The 18,816-nt window shown below is 43.5% G+C and overlaps 1 protein-coding gene across 3 annotated transcripts; it reads left to right on the forward strand.

Moving 5' to 3' along the window:
• Positions 1 to 395: 395 nt before the first annotated feature.
• Positions 396 to 2,602, forward strand: LOC119281413. 3 transcript variants are annotated; one of them, XM_037561931.1, is made up of 3 exons: positions 396 to 1,746; positions 1,868 to 2,018; positions 2,391 to 2,602. In XM_037561931.1, exon 1 carries the CDS (start codon positions 502 to 504, stop codon positions 1,441 to 1,443), a length of 942 nt encoding a protein of 313 aa, XP_037417828.1. In that variant the 5' UTR covers positions 396 to 501; the 3' UTR covers positions 1,444 to 1,746; positions 1,868 to 2,018; positions 2,391 to 2,602. The 3 variants fall into 3 exon arrangements, with proteins under 3 accessions (XP_037417828.1, XP_037417829.1, XP_037417830.1); XM_037561932.1 differs by having other exon boundaries at positions 1,920 to 2,018; XM_037561933.1 differs by having other exon boundaries at positions 1,947 to 2,018.
• The last annotated feature ends 16,214 nt before the right edge of the window (positions 2,603 to 18,816 follow it).

Here is an 18,816-nt window from a genome sequence, read left to right on the forward strand (position 1 = left end):
GAGATATGATAGGCGGTCAGGCGAGCCGGCTGAGCATGAGCGGGCCAATCGTGACGAGATCCAGGATCGCCTCAGCCACTTGGTGGACCATGTTGCCACACACGTGTTGCAGCTGTGCGATGCCTACCGTCGTGCGAGCGCGACCATGCCGGTTGTCGGGCTAAACCCGTTTGACCACCCCATCGACTTCAACAAGCTGCGGCTTTCTGACCTGGTCTTCTTCTTCATCTATATCTCCAACGGGTCGAGCCGTCTCCGCGCGATGGTGAGGGCAGAACTGGACAACGAGGGGTTGCAGGCTGCCATCGCCGTTGCCGAGCGAATCCTCTCAGTGCTCCGTCATCGAAATCCGTTCGTGCGATGGGAGTGGGATTTCTTCTCAATCCGAGTCGATCTCCAGGTCCGACCAGTGGCCTGTATAAAATAGCTAGCGGGGGCGGGACGGAGAAGAGTCAACCAAGCCCAGCCTGTGATTTGATTTGAAGAAGGAATCCGCGAGCGATGGGGAGGAAATTGCCCGCTCTTGCTCCGGCCGGGGCGGCGGCGGCGGGAAGGAAGCGAAAAGGTGCCACCTTGACAACGCTCGCCGCGTGCAAGCGCCCTGCGCGGGCGCAAGTAATCGGCGGCTGGGCGTCCCTGCCCACCGACATAGTTGGCCTCATCACCTGCCGGCTCCTGGCCGGCGACGGCGACGGCGACGTGGTTGATTACATCGCCTTCCGCGCCGTCTGCTCCGGCTGGCGCGCCTGCACGCCCACGGCGCGCGACCCCACTCTGCGGGATCCCCGCCTACGCCCGCGCGGCTGGGTCGCTCTCTGTGACGGCGACGCCGTCCGCCTAGACGATGCCTGCGAGATCGTCTTCTTCCACACGCGCACGGCCAGGCGCCTCCGCGTCCTCCTCCCGGAGCTCCGGCAACACAGGATCGTTGGCTTCACCGACGGACTCCTCATCCTCGTGCACAAGCGCACCACCGAGGTCCGCGTGCTGCATCCCTTCACGCGCGTCGTGGTCGATTTCCCGCCCCTCGCCCCGGTGTACCACGCGGTAGTCAGGCGGATGAAGCTGCTCGACATGAGCGCCGCGATATGCAGCAGCGCGTCCTCGGCGACCTCCATTGCCGTGGTGGTCTGGTTCCTCTGCACAAGTGTGGTGCTCGGCGCCGACCCGGGTTCAGATTGGGCCGAGGTCTTTATGTTTGGAATACCTTGTCCTTCCAAGGAAAGCTCTATGCCACCACCCTGTCTTCACACGAGATCCTGCAGCTATACCCTCCTCCCAGACAGGAACCCCTCGAGAATTCTGTGGTGGTTGCTCATGCTCCATATTTTGCTGATCGCCTGTATAGCGATTTTCTACTCGTGGAGTCTGGTGGAAGGATGCTGCTCGTCGTCCGGCACCCAGCTCCTGGTACAAAGGACTAGCAGTCTTCAGGCTCTATGAAGTGCATCTGAGCAGCCAGCAGTGTAAGCTTATCCCGGTGAACACCTTAGGCGACCGCTCGCTGTTTCTCAGCGGTGACCGATGCCTGTCTGTTTCGGCCAGGGACCTCCCAACCTTGAGCAGCAACTCCATCTACTTCAGTCTACCATGGGACCCCATTGTGTTGCATTCGCTGGGGACTGGTTTGTCCGAGCGCTTAGCCGAGTCCTGCAAAATACATGACGGGAAGGACAGGATACGCCCATCTGTGCGCCCCTTCACCATTGCTGATCATCTCATGACCTACTGCCATACTCCTGAGTGGTATGTTTTCCTTCCTCAGTTCCCTTCCTAGCACAGATGCACCTCATCAGTATCCACCGCAATGAATGGATGTATGTTTAATTCTAATTTCGGTTGTCCTTCTCTTCCTCAACATATGTAGGTCTAAAGGACTCATGTTCCACGAGTACCAACACATACCTGAATCTTTCAAGGAACTGATTAAGAACATCCGGGCACAGGATGCGCAAGTGCGGATTCCACGTATTGGTTGAGCTGACGCTAAGCTTCACATTGCCCACTGAATAATGAAGGTACAAATAATGCCAGTATAGGCAATAAAGGCACAACTTCTTACAACTGTCTCAGTTAACATTTTTTCAGTCACACAACTTCTAACCTGGCAGTCTCTGTGTTGATATCAATGTTATCATTTCTTGCATATTTGACTTGCCTGGTGCAATTTGCAATTAGTAGATTCCTACCAAGCGTAAGAGCAGTAACCATATCATCAGCAATGTGATCTCATTATAACCTGCTGCAGCTACATATGAGTAATATGGCTATGATTTAAGAGAGAACCAATTTCATTATCCACTTCTGACCAGCAGTAGTTATTACCAGCAATATGACTATATGAGTGACGTAATCTTATGATCATTTTTGTGAACACCAATTGTTTACAGGTTCTGGCAGCATATGGAGAAGAAGAGAGGGGGCATGAACCTGAAGATATTTTGTTTACTAGGATTGTTGAGAACTTGGTTAACGTATGTATCTGTCCAAATATATGATTATTTAGGAAAATGAAAATCCATCCTCAGTCATGTTGATTGCGGGGTGTATTTTGTCACCAAGTATGTTTGGGTGTTGAACTGCAGTGAAACTTTCTGTGTATTTTTTTACTTTGAGAAAATAATGCCCATGTGACCTTCATGGCCCTGTTTTTTGATACATGGCCCCGTCTTAATAATGTGAAGTTGGATTATCGTCCTTGCATCAAAGTTACTGCAGGATATATGTGTCGCACTAATTTTTCTTGTGTTCATAGACCACCTGCTTATGCATTTGGTTGTAGGTTATCTTATACTGATTCTTTGGGACCTGCCAAACTTGTTTGTGAAAATGTTAAACCTGGCCGCAGGCATGTATTTTAGTTATTTCCCAGAACACTCAAGTAACTCTTCATAATGAAAGCTCAAAATGACTTGGTTTTCTTTATTTATTGCATGGTGATTTTATCGAAAACAGAAATTTTCCCATCATGGTCTTGCAAATGTTCTGAAGTCTTACGATATGAAGAGTGTAAAACTGTAGATGGTCTTGCTTCTCATACTCATGGCTCATGAATCATGATTAATGGCGATTTTCTTTCCAATCTCATCGGGACAGAAGAATAGCAGGAATCCTGTGTGTTATTCACTGAGAGGCCGAGGCCTTTATATACACGGGAGTCATGCTAGTAGTTACAACAGAGCTCTGAGGATGACATCATTTGGAAGCACTCTTCGGATGGCTCATATTCGGCGTCCACTGCATACAAGACACAATTTCTGGGTTTGACGCTTTCCCCCATGGACTCCATGGTCTGAAAAATGTGGGCGCCCCCAAAGGTCAAATTCTTCTCTTGGCTGGCCTTACAAGATTGGATTTGGACCGCCGACAGGCTAGAGCGACGTGGCTGGGACAACTGCGGTCTTTGCCCGCTCTATAAGCAGGTGCAGGAGTCGGGCGTCCACCTATTTGCCAAATGCCGCTTCACCTTGAGGCTTTGGCGGATGCTCATTGACAGGTATGGGCTTGCGCATCTAGACCCTACTGACTGGCACCTTGAGGATTCCCTCCTCTCTTGGTGGGACAAGCGCACCAATTCGAGCATTCCGGATCGTTGAGCCATGGCCTCCCTTACCATGCTCGTATCCTGGACAATTTGGAACGAAAGGAACGCTAGAGTCTTCCGCCACAAAGAGACGCCACCGCCAATCCTTCTCAAGCTTATTATAGATGAGGCCAACCTATGGGTTACTGCAGGGGCTAAACAATTAGGGAAAATTGTATCGCGCGAGTAATTGTCATGCCATACTCCGGCCTTGTGTAACTCTACAAAACTCTATTCTCCTCTACTTTAATAGATGAGGCAAATCTTTTGCCTCCGTTTCAAAAAAAAACAGAGTGGAGCTAATCTCTAGGAAGAGCGTGGCGAACGCTACGCCCCGGCGGGCGCGGACGTGGCCGCGGTCACCGCACGTGGTGCGGGCAAGTGGGCACGGGCTGGGTCTCCACTAGCCGTTTTCCAACAGCCCCCCGCAGCCGCGACAGCGTCGTCGACGATGTTGAGGCTGGATCGAAACTAGCAAAAGACGGCGGTTGGCAGTCCGTTGGTGAAAACATCGGCAAACTGAGACGAGGAGGGCACGTGGAGAAAGCGGACGTCGCCGAAGGAGACACGCTCCCGGACGAAGTGAAGGTCGATCTTCACGTTCTTGGTGCACTGATGCTAAGCTTGGGGATTCCCATGGCATCCCAAGCTATTATCTAAAAGAGAAGCAAGCAGCTAAGCTTGGCAATGCCCGAGTGGCATCCCCTCTTTCTTCTAACGACCATCGGTATTTTACCTGGAGCTATATTTTTATTCATCATATATCATGAGTTTTGCTTGGAGCGTTTTGTATTATATGAGTCTTTGCTTGTTTTGATTTTTATTTTGTGTCATCTATCCTTGCTGGACACACCTATTTGAGAGAGCCAAAATTATGCTATGACTTGTTAGCATTGCTCTCTATGTTTCACTTAAATCTTTATGAGCTATGGAATTGCTTTAGTGCTTCACTTATATCTTCTTGAGCATGATGTGCTTTAGAATTTTTGAAGAAATTCTCTCATGCTTCACTTAGATTTACTTTAGAGTTAGTAAAATTTTTAAGAAATTCTCTCCTGCTTCACTTAAATTATTTTGAGAGAAGAACTTTTTTATGCTCATGTTCTTCACTTAGATTTGTTTGAGCTATCAAAAGCAACATATAAAATTAGTCCCAAAGTGATAGATATTCAAGAGGGATAATAAAAACTTTCATGAAGATCATTGGACAAAATAAACTTGATTCTTTGTAATAGTTTTGTGATATGATGATATAATATGTGAGTCATGTTGATGAGTAATTTTGCTTTAGTAAGAATATTGGTGTTAAGGTTTGTGATTCCCTATGCAAGCACGAAAGTCAATAGTTATGCAATGAAATTACATCCTACTTGTGGTGCATTATTCGGTGTTAGTTATGCTTAATGCTCGCTTATGAGATTTTTTGTTTCTTTGTTGGATGCTTCTCAATCTTTTGCTAGCCTTCACTTGCACTAAGTATGATCACTACTTGTGCATCCAAAGTCCTTAAACCCAGGTTTGCCATATGAGTCCACTATACCTACCTATATGCGGTATTCTTTTGTCGTTCTAAGCAAATTTGTATGTGCCATCTCTAATTTCAAAATAAATTTCTCTTTTATATGCTCGTACCGCTCATGAAACGGTAGGGGGTGGCCGATAATTTTCCATGCTAGATGTGTTATTCTCAAGATTAGTGTTTATTCACTTGTCATTGCACGGGAGTACGACAAAGGTATTAGGGATGCCCAATCCCAAAATGAAAAATGAATTTACTTTATGTTGTCAGATAATAAATTCCTTGGAAAGTGTTGGTATGGAAGACACCCGTGGATTCGGTTAGCCGTAGAATGTGAAAGTATGGTGGAGAAAGGAATAAACTTTATTTTCTATTTCGGAATCGCCTATGATATATCTAGCATGGAAAATATTGGGAACTACTCGCTCATTTTCGTTGACAGGAAAAGCATGCCACCCAGAATGTTTTACCTCTATCTTTTTGCTTTGAGCTCTGGCACCTCTACAAATCCCCACTTTCCTCCGGGCCTTTCTATTTACTTTATGCAATTCTTATTTTGAGTCTCCATCTTCTCTTATAAAGCACCAACTAAGGGGCACTATGATTGTACTTGAGCATTGGGTGTAGCTAATATGCGAGTGTGTTTCATGAATGGATCAATGATTGAGCATAATGGGCTAGGGATAACTTGCTTTAGTATTGATATTTTGAAAGACATGGTTGCTTGTTGATATGCTTGAGTATTGAAATCTTCATGTCAAAACTACACTATTGCTTTGAATCATATAAAAGTCCAAATGTCCATGCTACAAAGAAAAGAATATGTGATGAACATGTTAGGCAGCATTCCACATCAAAAATTCTGTTTTTATCATTACCTAGTCGAGGACGAGCAGGAATTAAGCTTGGGGATGATGATACGTCTCCAACGTATCTATAATTTTTGATTGTTTCATGCTGTTATATTATCATTCTTGGATGTTTTACAATCATTTTATAGCAACTTTACATCAATTTTTGGAACTAACCTATTGACATAGTGCCCAATGCCAGTTGCTATTTTTTGCTTGTTTTTTACTTCGCAGAAAATCAATACCAAACGGAGTCCAAACGCAGCGAAACTTTTTGGTGATTTTTTCTGGACCAGAAGACACCTGTTGGTCCAAAGAAGTACTAGAGGGGGGCTCCGAGGGGAGCAAAACCCACCTGGATGCGCCTGGGCTGGTGGGTTGTGCCCACCTCGGCCGCCTCCCACATCGCCTCTTTCCTTTATAAATACCACAATATTCCAGAAACCCTAGGGGAGTCGACGAAAGACAATTCCAGCCCCGCAAGTTCGAGAAACCACAGATCCAATGTAGACACCATCATGTAGGGGTTCATCATCCTCATTGGTACCTCTCCGATGATGCGTGAGTAGTTCATTGTATACCTACGGGTTCGTACTTAGTAGCTAGATGGCTTCCTATCTCTCTTTTGATTCTCAATACAACGGTCTCATGGAGATCTATTTGATGTAACTCTTTTTGCGATGTGTTTGTTGGGATCCGATGAACTTTGAGTTTATGATCAGATCTATGTTTTTACCCACGAAAGTTATTTGAGTCTTTTGATCTCTTATATGCATGGTTACTTATAGCCTCATATTTCTTCTTCGAATCTTTGGTTTAGTTAGGCCGACTAGATCGATTTTTCTTGCCATGGGAAGAGGTGCTTTGTGATGGGTTCGATCTTACGGTGCTCAATCCCTGTGATAGAAGGGGAAATGACACGTATGTATTGTTGCTATTAAGGATAAGAATATGGGGTCTATTCCGACATGAATAGATCTTGTCTACATCATGTCATCGTTCTTATTGCATTACTCTGTTTCTCCATGAACTTAATACACTAGATGCATGCTGGATAGCGGTCGATGTGTGGAGTAATAGTAGTAGATGCAGGCAGGAGTCGGTCTACTAATCTTGGACATGATGCCTATCTAATGATCATTGCCTGGATATTGTCATAATTATTTGAAGTTCTATCAATTGCCCGATAGTGATTTGTTTACCCACCATATGCTATTTTTCTCGAGAGAAGCCACTAGTGAAATCTGCGGCCCCCGAGTCTATTTTCTCATCTTATACTTTCAGATCTATATTGCTATTTCCCTTTTTATTTATTTGCAGCTTCTTTTTTCAGATCTATATTATCAAAAACCAAAAAATAAATCGCTGAATTTTATTTGCTTTTATTTGCATCTATCAATTTATTACAACTTTCTCCCGTTCATGTGCCAATTTCTGGCGCCGTTATCCGAAAGGGATTGACAACCCCTTTTAACACGTCGGGTTGCAAGTATTTTCTCTTTGTGTGTAGGTACCATTTACGTAGTGATGCTTGGTTCTCCTACTGGTTCGATAACCTTGGTATCATCGCTGAGGAAAATACCTACTGTTGATGTGCTGCATTATCCCTTCCTCTTTGGGGAAATACCGACGTAGTTCAAGCCGCATCACTGTCCCTGTAGCCACTGAATCCATGAGCCAATTGCGGAAGGACCTGGAGGTGGCCAGGGAATCCCATCAGTGTGCAGAGTCGCAGCATGAGGCTGGCAAACAAGTACTGACACGAAGTCATGACGAGAAGAATAAGCTTAAGGCGGAAAATCGGCAGAAAGCCAAAGAAATCGAGAGTTTAAAATCTCAGTTGGCGCAGCCCTGGAGGAGAACTAGAAGCTAAAAGGTGGCATATTCGGTAAGTGACAAATTCAATCTTACCTCTATGTGGATGATCACAATATTTTGATAAAAACATGTTGTGCCTGCTTGCTAGGTCTCCTGACAGGACGACCGGAAGAGGAGGTCGGTTCCTTTAGCAGGAACCTTTTGAAGGAACTGACCAAAATGCACGAGAGAGCCCGGAAGGCCATGAAAAGCATGGTTAAAGCATTAGGGCCGCTGGAAGTGCCGCCAGAGAGCATGGTTGAGCTGGCTAGCCGCTTTAAAGGAGTGATGCGGCGCTTGGAGTTATGGAGGAAGTTGGCCTGCCAGGAAGGAGCGCGCGAGGCTTGGGCAATGGTGAAGACCCGGTTTACCAAACTCGAACCTGAACATATGGCTCGAGTTGGACCCATGGGACCAGATGGGCAGGAAATACCTCTTAGCTTAGTATATGACCAGGTAATGCCTGCTGCTCGGTACTCTCAACAAGATTGTGCCTTGGACAGTTTGATAGATGGTATTGACAAAGAGTAGGTTGCATGATTCTATGTATCCATGTACTTTACATCACGTCATCTCGATCCGCAGTAAAAATGTTGTCTTAATTGGCCATCGGCTTCCACCTCCCCGAATAGTGATCGAGGAGTGTTCCGTACTATATGCCCTAATTAACAAGGAATACTTCCGGTAACCAGGCAATCTGGCCATTTGGTGCGAATAGGCGCAGAGAGCTATGTTTTTTTGCTTTGTAACGTAAGAAACATCTTCCGAAGAAAATAGTTCCTCCAAGGGTTCCTTTCTTTAGGTGTGGTGTGTTGACCATAAGCCGTAAGTCTGGATGTCGATGATACACGGATGTTGGTGGTTTTTAGGAACCAAAAATAGTGGGTTCGCAGTGAGCGCCTAGTTATTTTCACTTCCCTTGAGGTCGACCCATTATTTTCTGTAAGAACGCTAGCTTTCAGCTTCACCCGTGCGAGGTACGTATCCGGATTACCAGGGCTTAACAATCGCAAAGGTGTGATACGTCTCCAACATATCTATAATTTTTTATTGTTCCATGCTATTATATTATCTATTTTGGATGTTTTATATGCATTAATATGCTATTTTATACTCCCTCCGTTCCTAAATACTTGTCTTTCTAGAGATTTCAACAAGTGACTACATACAGAACAAAATGAGTGAATCTACACTCTAAAATATGTCTATATACATTCGTATGTGTAGTCCATTTGAAATCTCTAGAAAGACAAATATTTAGGAACGGAGGGAGTATGATTTTTGGGACTAACCTATTAACCTAGAGCCCAGTGCCAGTTCCTGTTTTTTGCTTGTTTTAGAGTTTCGCAGAAAAGGAATACCAAACGGAATGAAACTTTCACGATGATTTTTCTTGGACTAGAAGACATCCAGAGGACTTGGAGTGCAAGTCAGAGAAGCCACGAGGCGGTCACAAGGTCGGAGGGCGCGCCCAGGGGGGTAGGACGCGCCCCCACCCTTGTGGGCTCCTCGTGACTTCACCGACCTATTTCTCCTGCATATATATTCTCAAATATCCCAAAACCTACCAGGGGAGCCATGAAACCACTTTTCCACCACCACAACCTTCTGTACTCGTGAGATCCCATCTAGGGGCCTTTTACGGCGTCCTGCCGGAGGGGGATTTGATCACAAAGGGCTTCTACATCAACACCATTGCCTCTCCGATGAACCGTGAGTAGTTTATCACAAACCTACAGGTCCATAGCTAGTAGCTAGATTGCTTCTTCTCTCTCTTTGATTCTCAATACCATGTTCTCCTCGATGTTCTTGGAGATCTATTCAATGTAATACTCTTTTGCGGTGTGTTTGCCGAGATCCGATGAATTGTGGATTTATGATCAGCTTATCTAATCTTCTCTGAATTCTTATATGCATGATTTGATATCTTTGCAAGTCTCTTCGACCTATCGATTTGGTTTGTCCAACTAGATTGGTTTTTCTTGCAATGGGAGAAGTGCTTAGCTTTGGGTTCAATCTTGCGGTGTCCTTTCCTAGAGACAGTAGGGGAAGCAAGGCACATATTGTATTGTTGGCATCGAGGATAACAAGATGGGGTTTTCATCATATTGCTTGAGTTAATCCCGTTACATCATGTCATCTTACTTAATGCGTTACGCTGTTCTTATGAACTTAATACTCTAGATGCGGGCAGGAGTCGGTCGATGTGTGGAGTAATAGTAGTAGATGCAGAATCGTTTCGGTCTACTTGACACGGACGTGATGCCTATATTCATGATCATTGCCTTAGATATCGTCATTACTTTGCGCTTTTCTATCAAATTGCTCGGCAGTAATTTGTTCACCCACAGTAATAATTTCTATGTTGAGAGAAGCCTCTGTGAAACCTATGGGCCCCGGGTCTATTTTCCATCATATAATGTTCTATTTTCCATCATATAATCTTCTATTTTCCATCATATAAGTTTCCAATCTACAATTTTAGTTTCCTATTTAATTTCCTTGTAGTCTTTACTTTCGGTTCCATAAACCAAAAAATACGAAAAATATTAATTTACTCTTTATCCATCTCTATCAGATCTTGCTTTGCAAATAACCGTGAAGGGATTAACAACCCCTTTATCGTGTTGGGTGCAAGTTGGTGGTTGTTTGTGCAGGTATTCGGTGGCTTGAGTGTTGTCTCCTGCTGGATTGATACCTTGGTTCTCAAAAGCAGTGGGAAATACTTACCCTACTGTGCTACATCACCCTTTCCTTTTCAAGGGAAAAACCAACGCAGACTCAAGAGGTAGCAGGAAGAATTTCTGGCGCTGTTGCTCGGGAGATTTACGCCAAGCCAAGAAATACCAAGTACCCATCATAAACTCTCATCTCTCGCATTAAATTATTCACCATTCGCCTCTCGTTTTCCTCTCCCCCACTTCTAAAACGATTTTCAAAAAGATTTGCCTTTTCTTCGCCTATTTTCCATTTGTCTTTTTGTTTGCCTTGATGTCTTATTTGGCTCGTTTGCTTGTTTGGTTGGAACTATTGTGTATTTATTGCAAATCAGAGAACAGGTCTATGGATCCTCATCCGCTTGCCAGTCTTTTTAAGAGATCCAATTATGATGAACCAATTGCTAGTGAGTTTTGTGCACTAGATTATCTTTATGAAGTTTTGCTTGAAATTCGCGAATCTGAAAATTGTGATGAAATACTTTATGAAGTGATTCACGATAGATCTTTGAATAAAAAGCATGATTGCAATGAGGTTATTATAAATTCTATTAATGTCAATTGTGCTAATAATATGCAAAACCCTAAGCTTGGGGATTCTAGTTTTTCTATGTCCACTACTTGTTGCAATGATCATGATTGGGGTGATTCTTCTTATGATCTTGAAAATTTATTTAAGCCCCATGATGAATATGAGATTGATAATAATGTTTGCAACAATATTGAAAGTGGGTTTGAAAGAGTGTCAACTTTAGATCCCACATATTTGGAGAATGTTCAATCTTATGAAATTTTTGATAAAAGTGGGTTTGGAGAGGTCATGACTTTAGTTAATGTTAATCCCACTATTTTGGAAGAGTTTCAACTTCGCATGCATGTGGATCATGTTGAGAATATGTTATGTGATAGCTATATTGTTGAATTTGCTTATGATCCCACATGTAATTATTATGAGAGAGGAAAATATGGTTGTAGAAATTTTCTTGTTACTAAATAACCTCTCTTCATGTTGAGATTGTTGTCGTCTCTTTCTTCTTCCTTGCATATGCTAGTTTTTGCTTGCCTTGATGATTTGCTTGCTTATAAAATGCCTATTCATAGGGAGTATGTTAGACTTAGATGTGTTTGTCACGTGTTTTATGATGCTCTCTTTGCGCTTCAATTCTTGTCTTTCATGTGAGCATCATTGAAATCTCAATGCCTAGCTAAAAGGCTTTAAAGAAAAGTGCTTATTGGGAGACAATCCATTATTTTTCCTTGCTGTTTTTGAATAAATATTTCATCTAGCCTCTGGTTAGATGTGGTTTTCTGTTTTAATTAGTGTTTGTGCCAAGTAAGACCTTTGGGATAGCTTACGGTGATAGTTGTTTTGATCCTGCTGAGAAACAGAAACTTTTGCGCCCAGGAAAATAATTTTCATAATTCACAGAAGCATGCTTTTGATCTGATTCTTTTTGCACTGGATTGGTACACAAATTTCCCAGGTTTTCCTAATGTTTCAGAATTTTTGGAGTTGCACAAGTATTCGAGAGTTACATATTGCTACAGATTGTTCTGTTTTGGACCGATTCTGTTTTCCACGTGTTGTTTGCTTATTTTGATGCATCTATGGCTAGTATCGGGGGGTATGAACCATGGAAAACTTGTAATACAGTAGATATTACACCAATATAAATAAATAATGAGTTCACAAGAGTACCAAAAGTGGTGATTTATTTTCTTATACTAATGGAGCTTACGAGATTTTCTGTTGAGTTTTGTGTTGTGAAGTTTTCAAGTTTTGGGTAAGGATTTGATGGACTATGGAATAAGGAGTGGCAAGAGCCTAAGCTTGGGGATGGCCAAGGCACCCCAAGGTAGTATTCATGGATACGAAGAGCCTAAGCTTGGGGATGCCCCGGGAAGGCATCCCCTCTTTCATCTTCGTCTATCGGTAACTTTACTTGAGGCTATATTTTTATTCACCACATGATATGTGTTTTGCTTGGAGCATCTTGTATGATTTGACTCTTTGCTTTTTAGTTTTCCAAAATCATCCTTGCTGTACACACCTTTTGAGAGAGACACACATGAGTCGTGATTTATTAGAATACTCTACGTGCTTCACTTATATCTTTTGGGCTAGGCAAATTTGCTCTAGTGCTTCACTTATATCTTTTTAGAGCACGGTGGTGGTTTTATTTTATAGAAATTGATGAACTCTCGCACTTCACTTATATTATTTTGATAGTCTCTAAACATCATGGTGATTTTCGTTGGTTATAAATTTAGTCTTAATATGATAGGCATCCAAGAGGGATATAATAAAAACTTTCATATAGAGTGCATTGAATACTATGAGAAGGTTGATTCCTTATGATTGTTTTGAGATATGAAGATGGTGAAATTAGAGTCATGCTAGTGAGTAGTTGTGAATTTGAGAAGTACTTGTGTTAAAGTTTGTGAGTCCCTTAGCATGCACGTATGGTGAACCGTTATGTGATGAAGTCGGAGCATGATTGATTTTTTGATTGTCTTCCTTATGAGTGGCGGCCGGGGACGAGAGATGGTCTTTTCCTACCAATCTATCCCCCTAGGGGCATCCTCATAGTACTTTGTTTCGATGACTAATAGATTTTTGCAATAAGTATGTGAGTTCTTTATGACTAATGTTGAGTCCATGGATTATACACACTCTCACCTTTCCGCCATTACTGGCCACTCTTGTACTGCGCAACTTTCACCGGTACCATAAACCCACCATATACCTTCCTCAAAACATACACCATACCTACCTATTATGGCATTTCCATAGCCATTCCGAGATATATTGCCATGCAACTTTCCACTGTTCCGTTTATTATGACACGCTCCATCACTATCATATTGCTTTCCATAATCATGTAGTTGACATCGTATTTGTGGCAAAGCCACCGTTCACCATTTTTTTATACATGTCACTCTTGATTCATTGCACATCCTGGTACACCGCCGGGGGCATTCACATAGAGTCATATTTTGTTCTAAGTATCGAGTTGTAATTCTTGAGTTGTAAGTAAATAAAATTGTGATGATCTTCATTATTAGAGCATTGTCCCATGTGAGGAAAGGATGATGGAGACTATGATTCCCCCACAAGTCGGGATGAGACTCCAAACGAAAAAAGAGGCCAAAAAAACGAGAGAAGGCCCAAATAAAAAAATGAGAGAGAAGGGACAATGTTACTATCCTTTTACCACACTTGTGCTTCAAAGTAGCCCCATGATCTTCATGATAGAGAGTCTCCTATGATGTCACTTTCATATACTAGTGGGAATTTTCATTATAGAGCTTGGCTTGTATATTCCAATGATGGGCTTCCTCAAATTGCCCTAGGTCTTCATGAGCAAGCGAGTTGGATGCACACCCAATTAGTTTCTTTTTGAGCTTTCATAAACTTATAGCTCTAGTGCATCCGTTGCATGGCAATCCCTACTCACTTACATTGATATCTATTGATAGGCATCTCCATAGCCCATTGATAAGCCTAGTTGATGTGAGACTATCTCCTTCTTTTTGCCTTCTCTACGACCACCTTTTATTCCACCTATAGTGCTATATTCATGGCTCACGCTCATGTATTGCGTGAAAGTTGAAAAGGTTTGAGAACGTCAAAAGTATGAAACAATTGCTTGGCTTGTCATCAGGGTTGTGCATGATTTAAATATTTTGTGTGATGAAGATGGAGTATAGCCAGACTATATGATTTTGTAGGGATAAGCTTTCTTTGGCCATGTTATTTTGAGAAGACACAATTATTTTGTTAGTATGCTTGAAGTATTATTTTTTAATGTCAATATTAAACTTTTGTTTTGAATCAAACGGATCTGAACATTCAGGCCACAATAAGGAGAATTACATGGATAAATATGTTAGGTAGCATTCCACATCAAAAATACTATTTTTATCATTTACCTACTCGAGGACGAGCAGGAATTAAGCTTGGGGATGCTTGATACGTCTCCAACATATCTATAATTTTTGATTGTTCCATGCTATTATATTATCTGTTTTGGATGTTTTATATGCATTTATATGCTATTTTATATGATTTTTGGGCCTAACCTATTAGACTAGAGCCCAGTGCAAGTTCCTGTTTTTTCCTTGTTTTAGAGTTTCATAGAAAAGGAATACCAAACGGAGTCCAAACGGAATTAAACTTTCGCGATGATTTTTCTTGGAGTGCAAGTCAGAGAAGCCATATGGTGGCCACAAGGTCGGAGGGCGCGCCCCCCACCCTTGTGGGCCCCACGTGACTCCACTGGCCTATTTCTTTCACCTATATATTCTCAAATATCCCAAAACCTACCAAGGGAGCCACAAAACCATTTTTCCACCGCCGCAACCTTCTGTAGCCATGAGATCCCATCTAGGGGCCTTTTCCGGCGTTCTGCCGGAGGGGGATTCGATCATGGAGGGCTTCTACATCAACACCATTGCCTCTCCGATGAAGCGTGAGTAGTTTACCACATACCTACGGGTCCATAGCTAGTAGCTAGATGGCTTCTTCTCTCTCTTTGATTCTCAATACCATGTTCTCCTTGATGTTCTTGGAGATCTATTTGATGTAATAATCTTTTGTGATGTGTTTGCCGAGATCAGATAAATTGTGGATTTATGATCAGCTTATCTATGAATATTATTTGAATCTTCTCTGAATTCTTATATGCATGATTTGATATCTTCGCAAGTCTCTTCAAACTATCGATTTGGTTGGTCCAACTAGATTGGTTTTTCTTGCAATGGGAGAAGTGCTTAGCTTTGGGTTCAATCTTGCGATGTCCTTTCCCAGTGATAGTAGGGGCAGCAAGGCACGTATTGTATTGTTGCTATCGAGGATAACAAGATGGGGTTTTCATCATACTGCTTGAGTTAATCCCGCTACATCATGTCATCTTACTTAATGTGTTACTCTATTCTTATGAACTTAATACTCTAGATGCAGGCAGGAGTCGACCGATGTGTGCAGTAATAGTAGTAGATGCAGAATCGTTTCAGTCTACTTGACACGGACGTGATGCCTATATTCATGATCATTGCCTTAGATATCGTCTTAACTCTGCGCTTTTCTATCAATTGCTCGGCAGTAATTTGTTCACCCACCGTAATAATTTCTATCTTGAGAGAAGCCTCTAGTGAATCCTATGGCCCCCGGGTCTATTTTCCATGATATAATCTTCTATTTTACATCATATAAGTTTCTGATCTACAATTCTAGTTTCCTATTTACTTTCTTTGCAGTCTTTACTTTCCGTTCCATAGACCAAAAAATACCAAAAATATTACTCTACCGTTAATCCATCTCTATCAGATCTCACTTTGCAAATAACCGTGAAGGGATTGACAACCCCTTTATCACGTTGGGTGCAAGTTGGTGTTTGTTTGTGCAGGTATTCGGTGGCTTGAGCGTTGTTTCCTACTGGATTGATACCTTGGTTCTCAAAAGCTGAGGGAAATACTTACTCTACTTTGTTGCATCACCCTTTCCTCTTCAAGGGAAAAACCAACGCAAGCTCAAGAGGTAGCAAGGTGCTTCCTTTACTCCCTAGCCAAACAATCAAAAATGTAGGGGTAAACACAGGAGCCAGGCAACCCATCTTGGCAAAGGACTTAAGTCGAATAGGTGCATATAATGGCTTGAAAGATATGGGAAGGACATTAATTCAAACAAGATAAAAGAGGTTGTGAGATGAATATTGTAATTGGCCTCTTTGAAAGAAGCCCCTAGGTAAAGCTGGGTAATACATCCGAGGATGTGTACAGTGGCGATATGCCATGTGACGGTTTATCCGGACTCTAAGTCGGGAGGTTAAAGCTCCAAGAGTAAAATAAAGAAAGATATAAAACCAAAGGAAAACGATGAGTGGTGATGATGACGCCGGACTAGGCGTAGAAACACCGAAGCCGAGCGGCATTCCACGGGTTGGGTTCAAGGCGGTTATTTGACGAGCTGCGAAGGCGGTATGCCCCCCTGTGAGTACTCATCTATAATGAAGGGCACCTCCCATTTGGGTGAAAGCTTGTGCTTCTACTTCTCAGGGAGGTGTAGGACGAGCTCTCCCACGCCGTATGCCTTCGCCCGAACCTCCCAATTCTGGTAGCGCTGAGCTTGCTATTGATAAAACATGGAGCGTGCCCGCGCGACGTCACTCTCTCCTTCCAGGGCGTCCAGGTCGTCCCGCCGATCCAGTTTGGCCTCCTTCTCGTCATACATGTGTACTCTAGGTGCGTCATGGATCAGATCACATGGTAGGACTTCTTTGGCACCATACACCATAAAGAACAGGGTGTATCCTGTTGACCGATTAGGAGTGGTGTGCATCCCCCATTGCACAGAGTCCAGCTCCTCTACCTAGTGGCAATCTGATTCTTCGAGTGAGCGGATTAAGCAAGGTTTTATGCCACTCATAATTAGTCCATTTGCTCACTCTACCTTCCCATTAGTTTGTGGGTGATACACCGAAGTGTAATCGAGCTTTATGCCCATCTTAGCACACCAATCTTTAACCTCTTGGGCAGTAAAATTACACCCATTATCGGTGATTATGCTGTGGGGAACACCGTAACAGTGTAGACACTAGATATGAAGTCAACAATTGGTCCGGATTCTGCAGAGGTTACCGGTTTTGCTTCGATCCACTTAGTGAACTTATCGACCATAACCAGTAAATACTTCTTTTTCTTGGTCCCCCCTTTAAGTGGTCTGACCATGTCAAGCCCCTAGACTGCAAATGGCCAGGTTATTGGTATCATCCGAAGAGCTTTGGGGGGCATATGGCTTTGATTTGCAAATAGCTGGCACCCAACGCAATGTTGGACTAGTGTACGTGCGTCCGTGCAGGCTGTGGGCCAGAAGAACCCTGCTTGGAAGGCCTTACTGACCAGGGCCCAAGCTTCTACGTGGTGGCCGCCCATGCCGGCATGTATCTCAACAAGAAGCTACTGCCCCTCCTCTTCGGAGATGCACCTCTAAACGACCCCTGTAGTGCTCTTTTTAAAGAGCTCGCCCTCATGGACCTTGTATGCTTTAGAGCGCTGAACTATGTGTCGCGCCTCCTTCTGATCATCGGGGAGTTCTTGTGATAGGAGGTAGGAAAGCAAGGGTTCGGTCCATGGGGCAGTTATGGCCATGATCTCATGGGCCGAGGGTGTTTCTTCGAGTGCAGAGCCCCTGATGATGTAGTCGCCGGGCTTGATTTTCGGGGGGACAATTTGGGCGGGTTCATTTGTTGTGGTGCCACTGTCCCCGCCCTGCCATACCACGTATGGCTTAATGAGCCTTTCTAGGAAGGTGTTTTTAGCGACTGGGTCGCGCTTGGCGCCCATGAGGGCAAGGATATCCGTGGCTTGGTTACTGTCTCTAGAGACATGGTGGAATTCTAGACCCTCTAATTGGGCTGACATCCTGAGGACGATGTTTCTGTATGCCGCCATTTTCAGGTCTTTGGCATCAGATTCGCCATTGACCTGGGAGATGGCGAGGTTCGAGTCTCCCCACACTTCTAGCCGCGGAACACCCATCGATGTTCCTATCCTAAGACCGTGCAACAGTGCCTCATATTCGGCTGCGTTATTGGAATCCGTGTACATGATCTGTAGAACGTACCGGATATTGTCGCCTGTGGGGGATATTAGGATCACCCCAACCCCCAGTCCGCTAGCATTTTAGAGCCGCTGAAGTACATTGTCCAGTGTGCATATGTATTATATTCCCTGGGGAGTTTGGCTTTGGTCCATTCAGATAGAAAATCAGCCAACACCTAAGATTTAATGGCTCGGTGTGGTTTGTATACTATCTCGAAGGGAAGGAGCTCTATGGCCCATTTGGTAATGCGGCCTGTGGCATCCCTGTTAATGATTATATCATTGAGGGGTACCTCGGATACCATTGTCACCGAACACTCTTGAAAGTAGTGTCGCAGTTTTTGGGATGCCATAAAGACCGTATATGCTATCTTTTGGTAGTGTGGGTATCGTGACTTGCACGGTGTGAGGACTGATACGTCCATTTTGCATCATGCTTTTATATCAATATTTATTGCGTTATGGGATGTTCTAACACATTATGTCTCAATACTTATGGCTATTCTCTCTTATTTTACAAGGTTAACCATGAAGAGGGGGAATGCCGGCAGCTGGAATTCTGGCTGGAAAAGGAGCAAATATTGGAAACCTATTCTGCACGGCTCCAAAAATCCTGAAACTCCACGAAAGTCAGTTTTGGAATTAATAAGAATTATTGAGCGAAGAAAACACCAGAGGGGGCCCACA

The sequence above is a fragment of the Triticum dicoccoides genome, chromosome 3B (assembly GCF_002162155.2).
Source record: "Triticum dicoccoides isolate Atlit2015 ecotype Zavitan chromosome 3B, WEW_v2.0, whole genome shotgun sequence".
NCBI classification, from domain to species: Eukaryota; Viridiplantae; Streptophyta; class Magnoliopsida; order Poales; family Poaceae; genus Triticum; species Triticum dicoccoides.

Coding starts and splice junctions, on each gene's coding strand:
- LOC119281413 (XM_037561931.1), top strand. CDS start 502: ATGGGGAGGAAATTGCCCGCTCTTGCTCCGGCCGGGGCGGCGGCGGCG.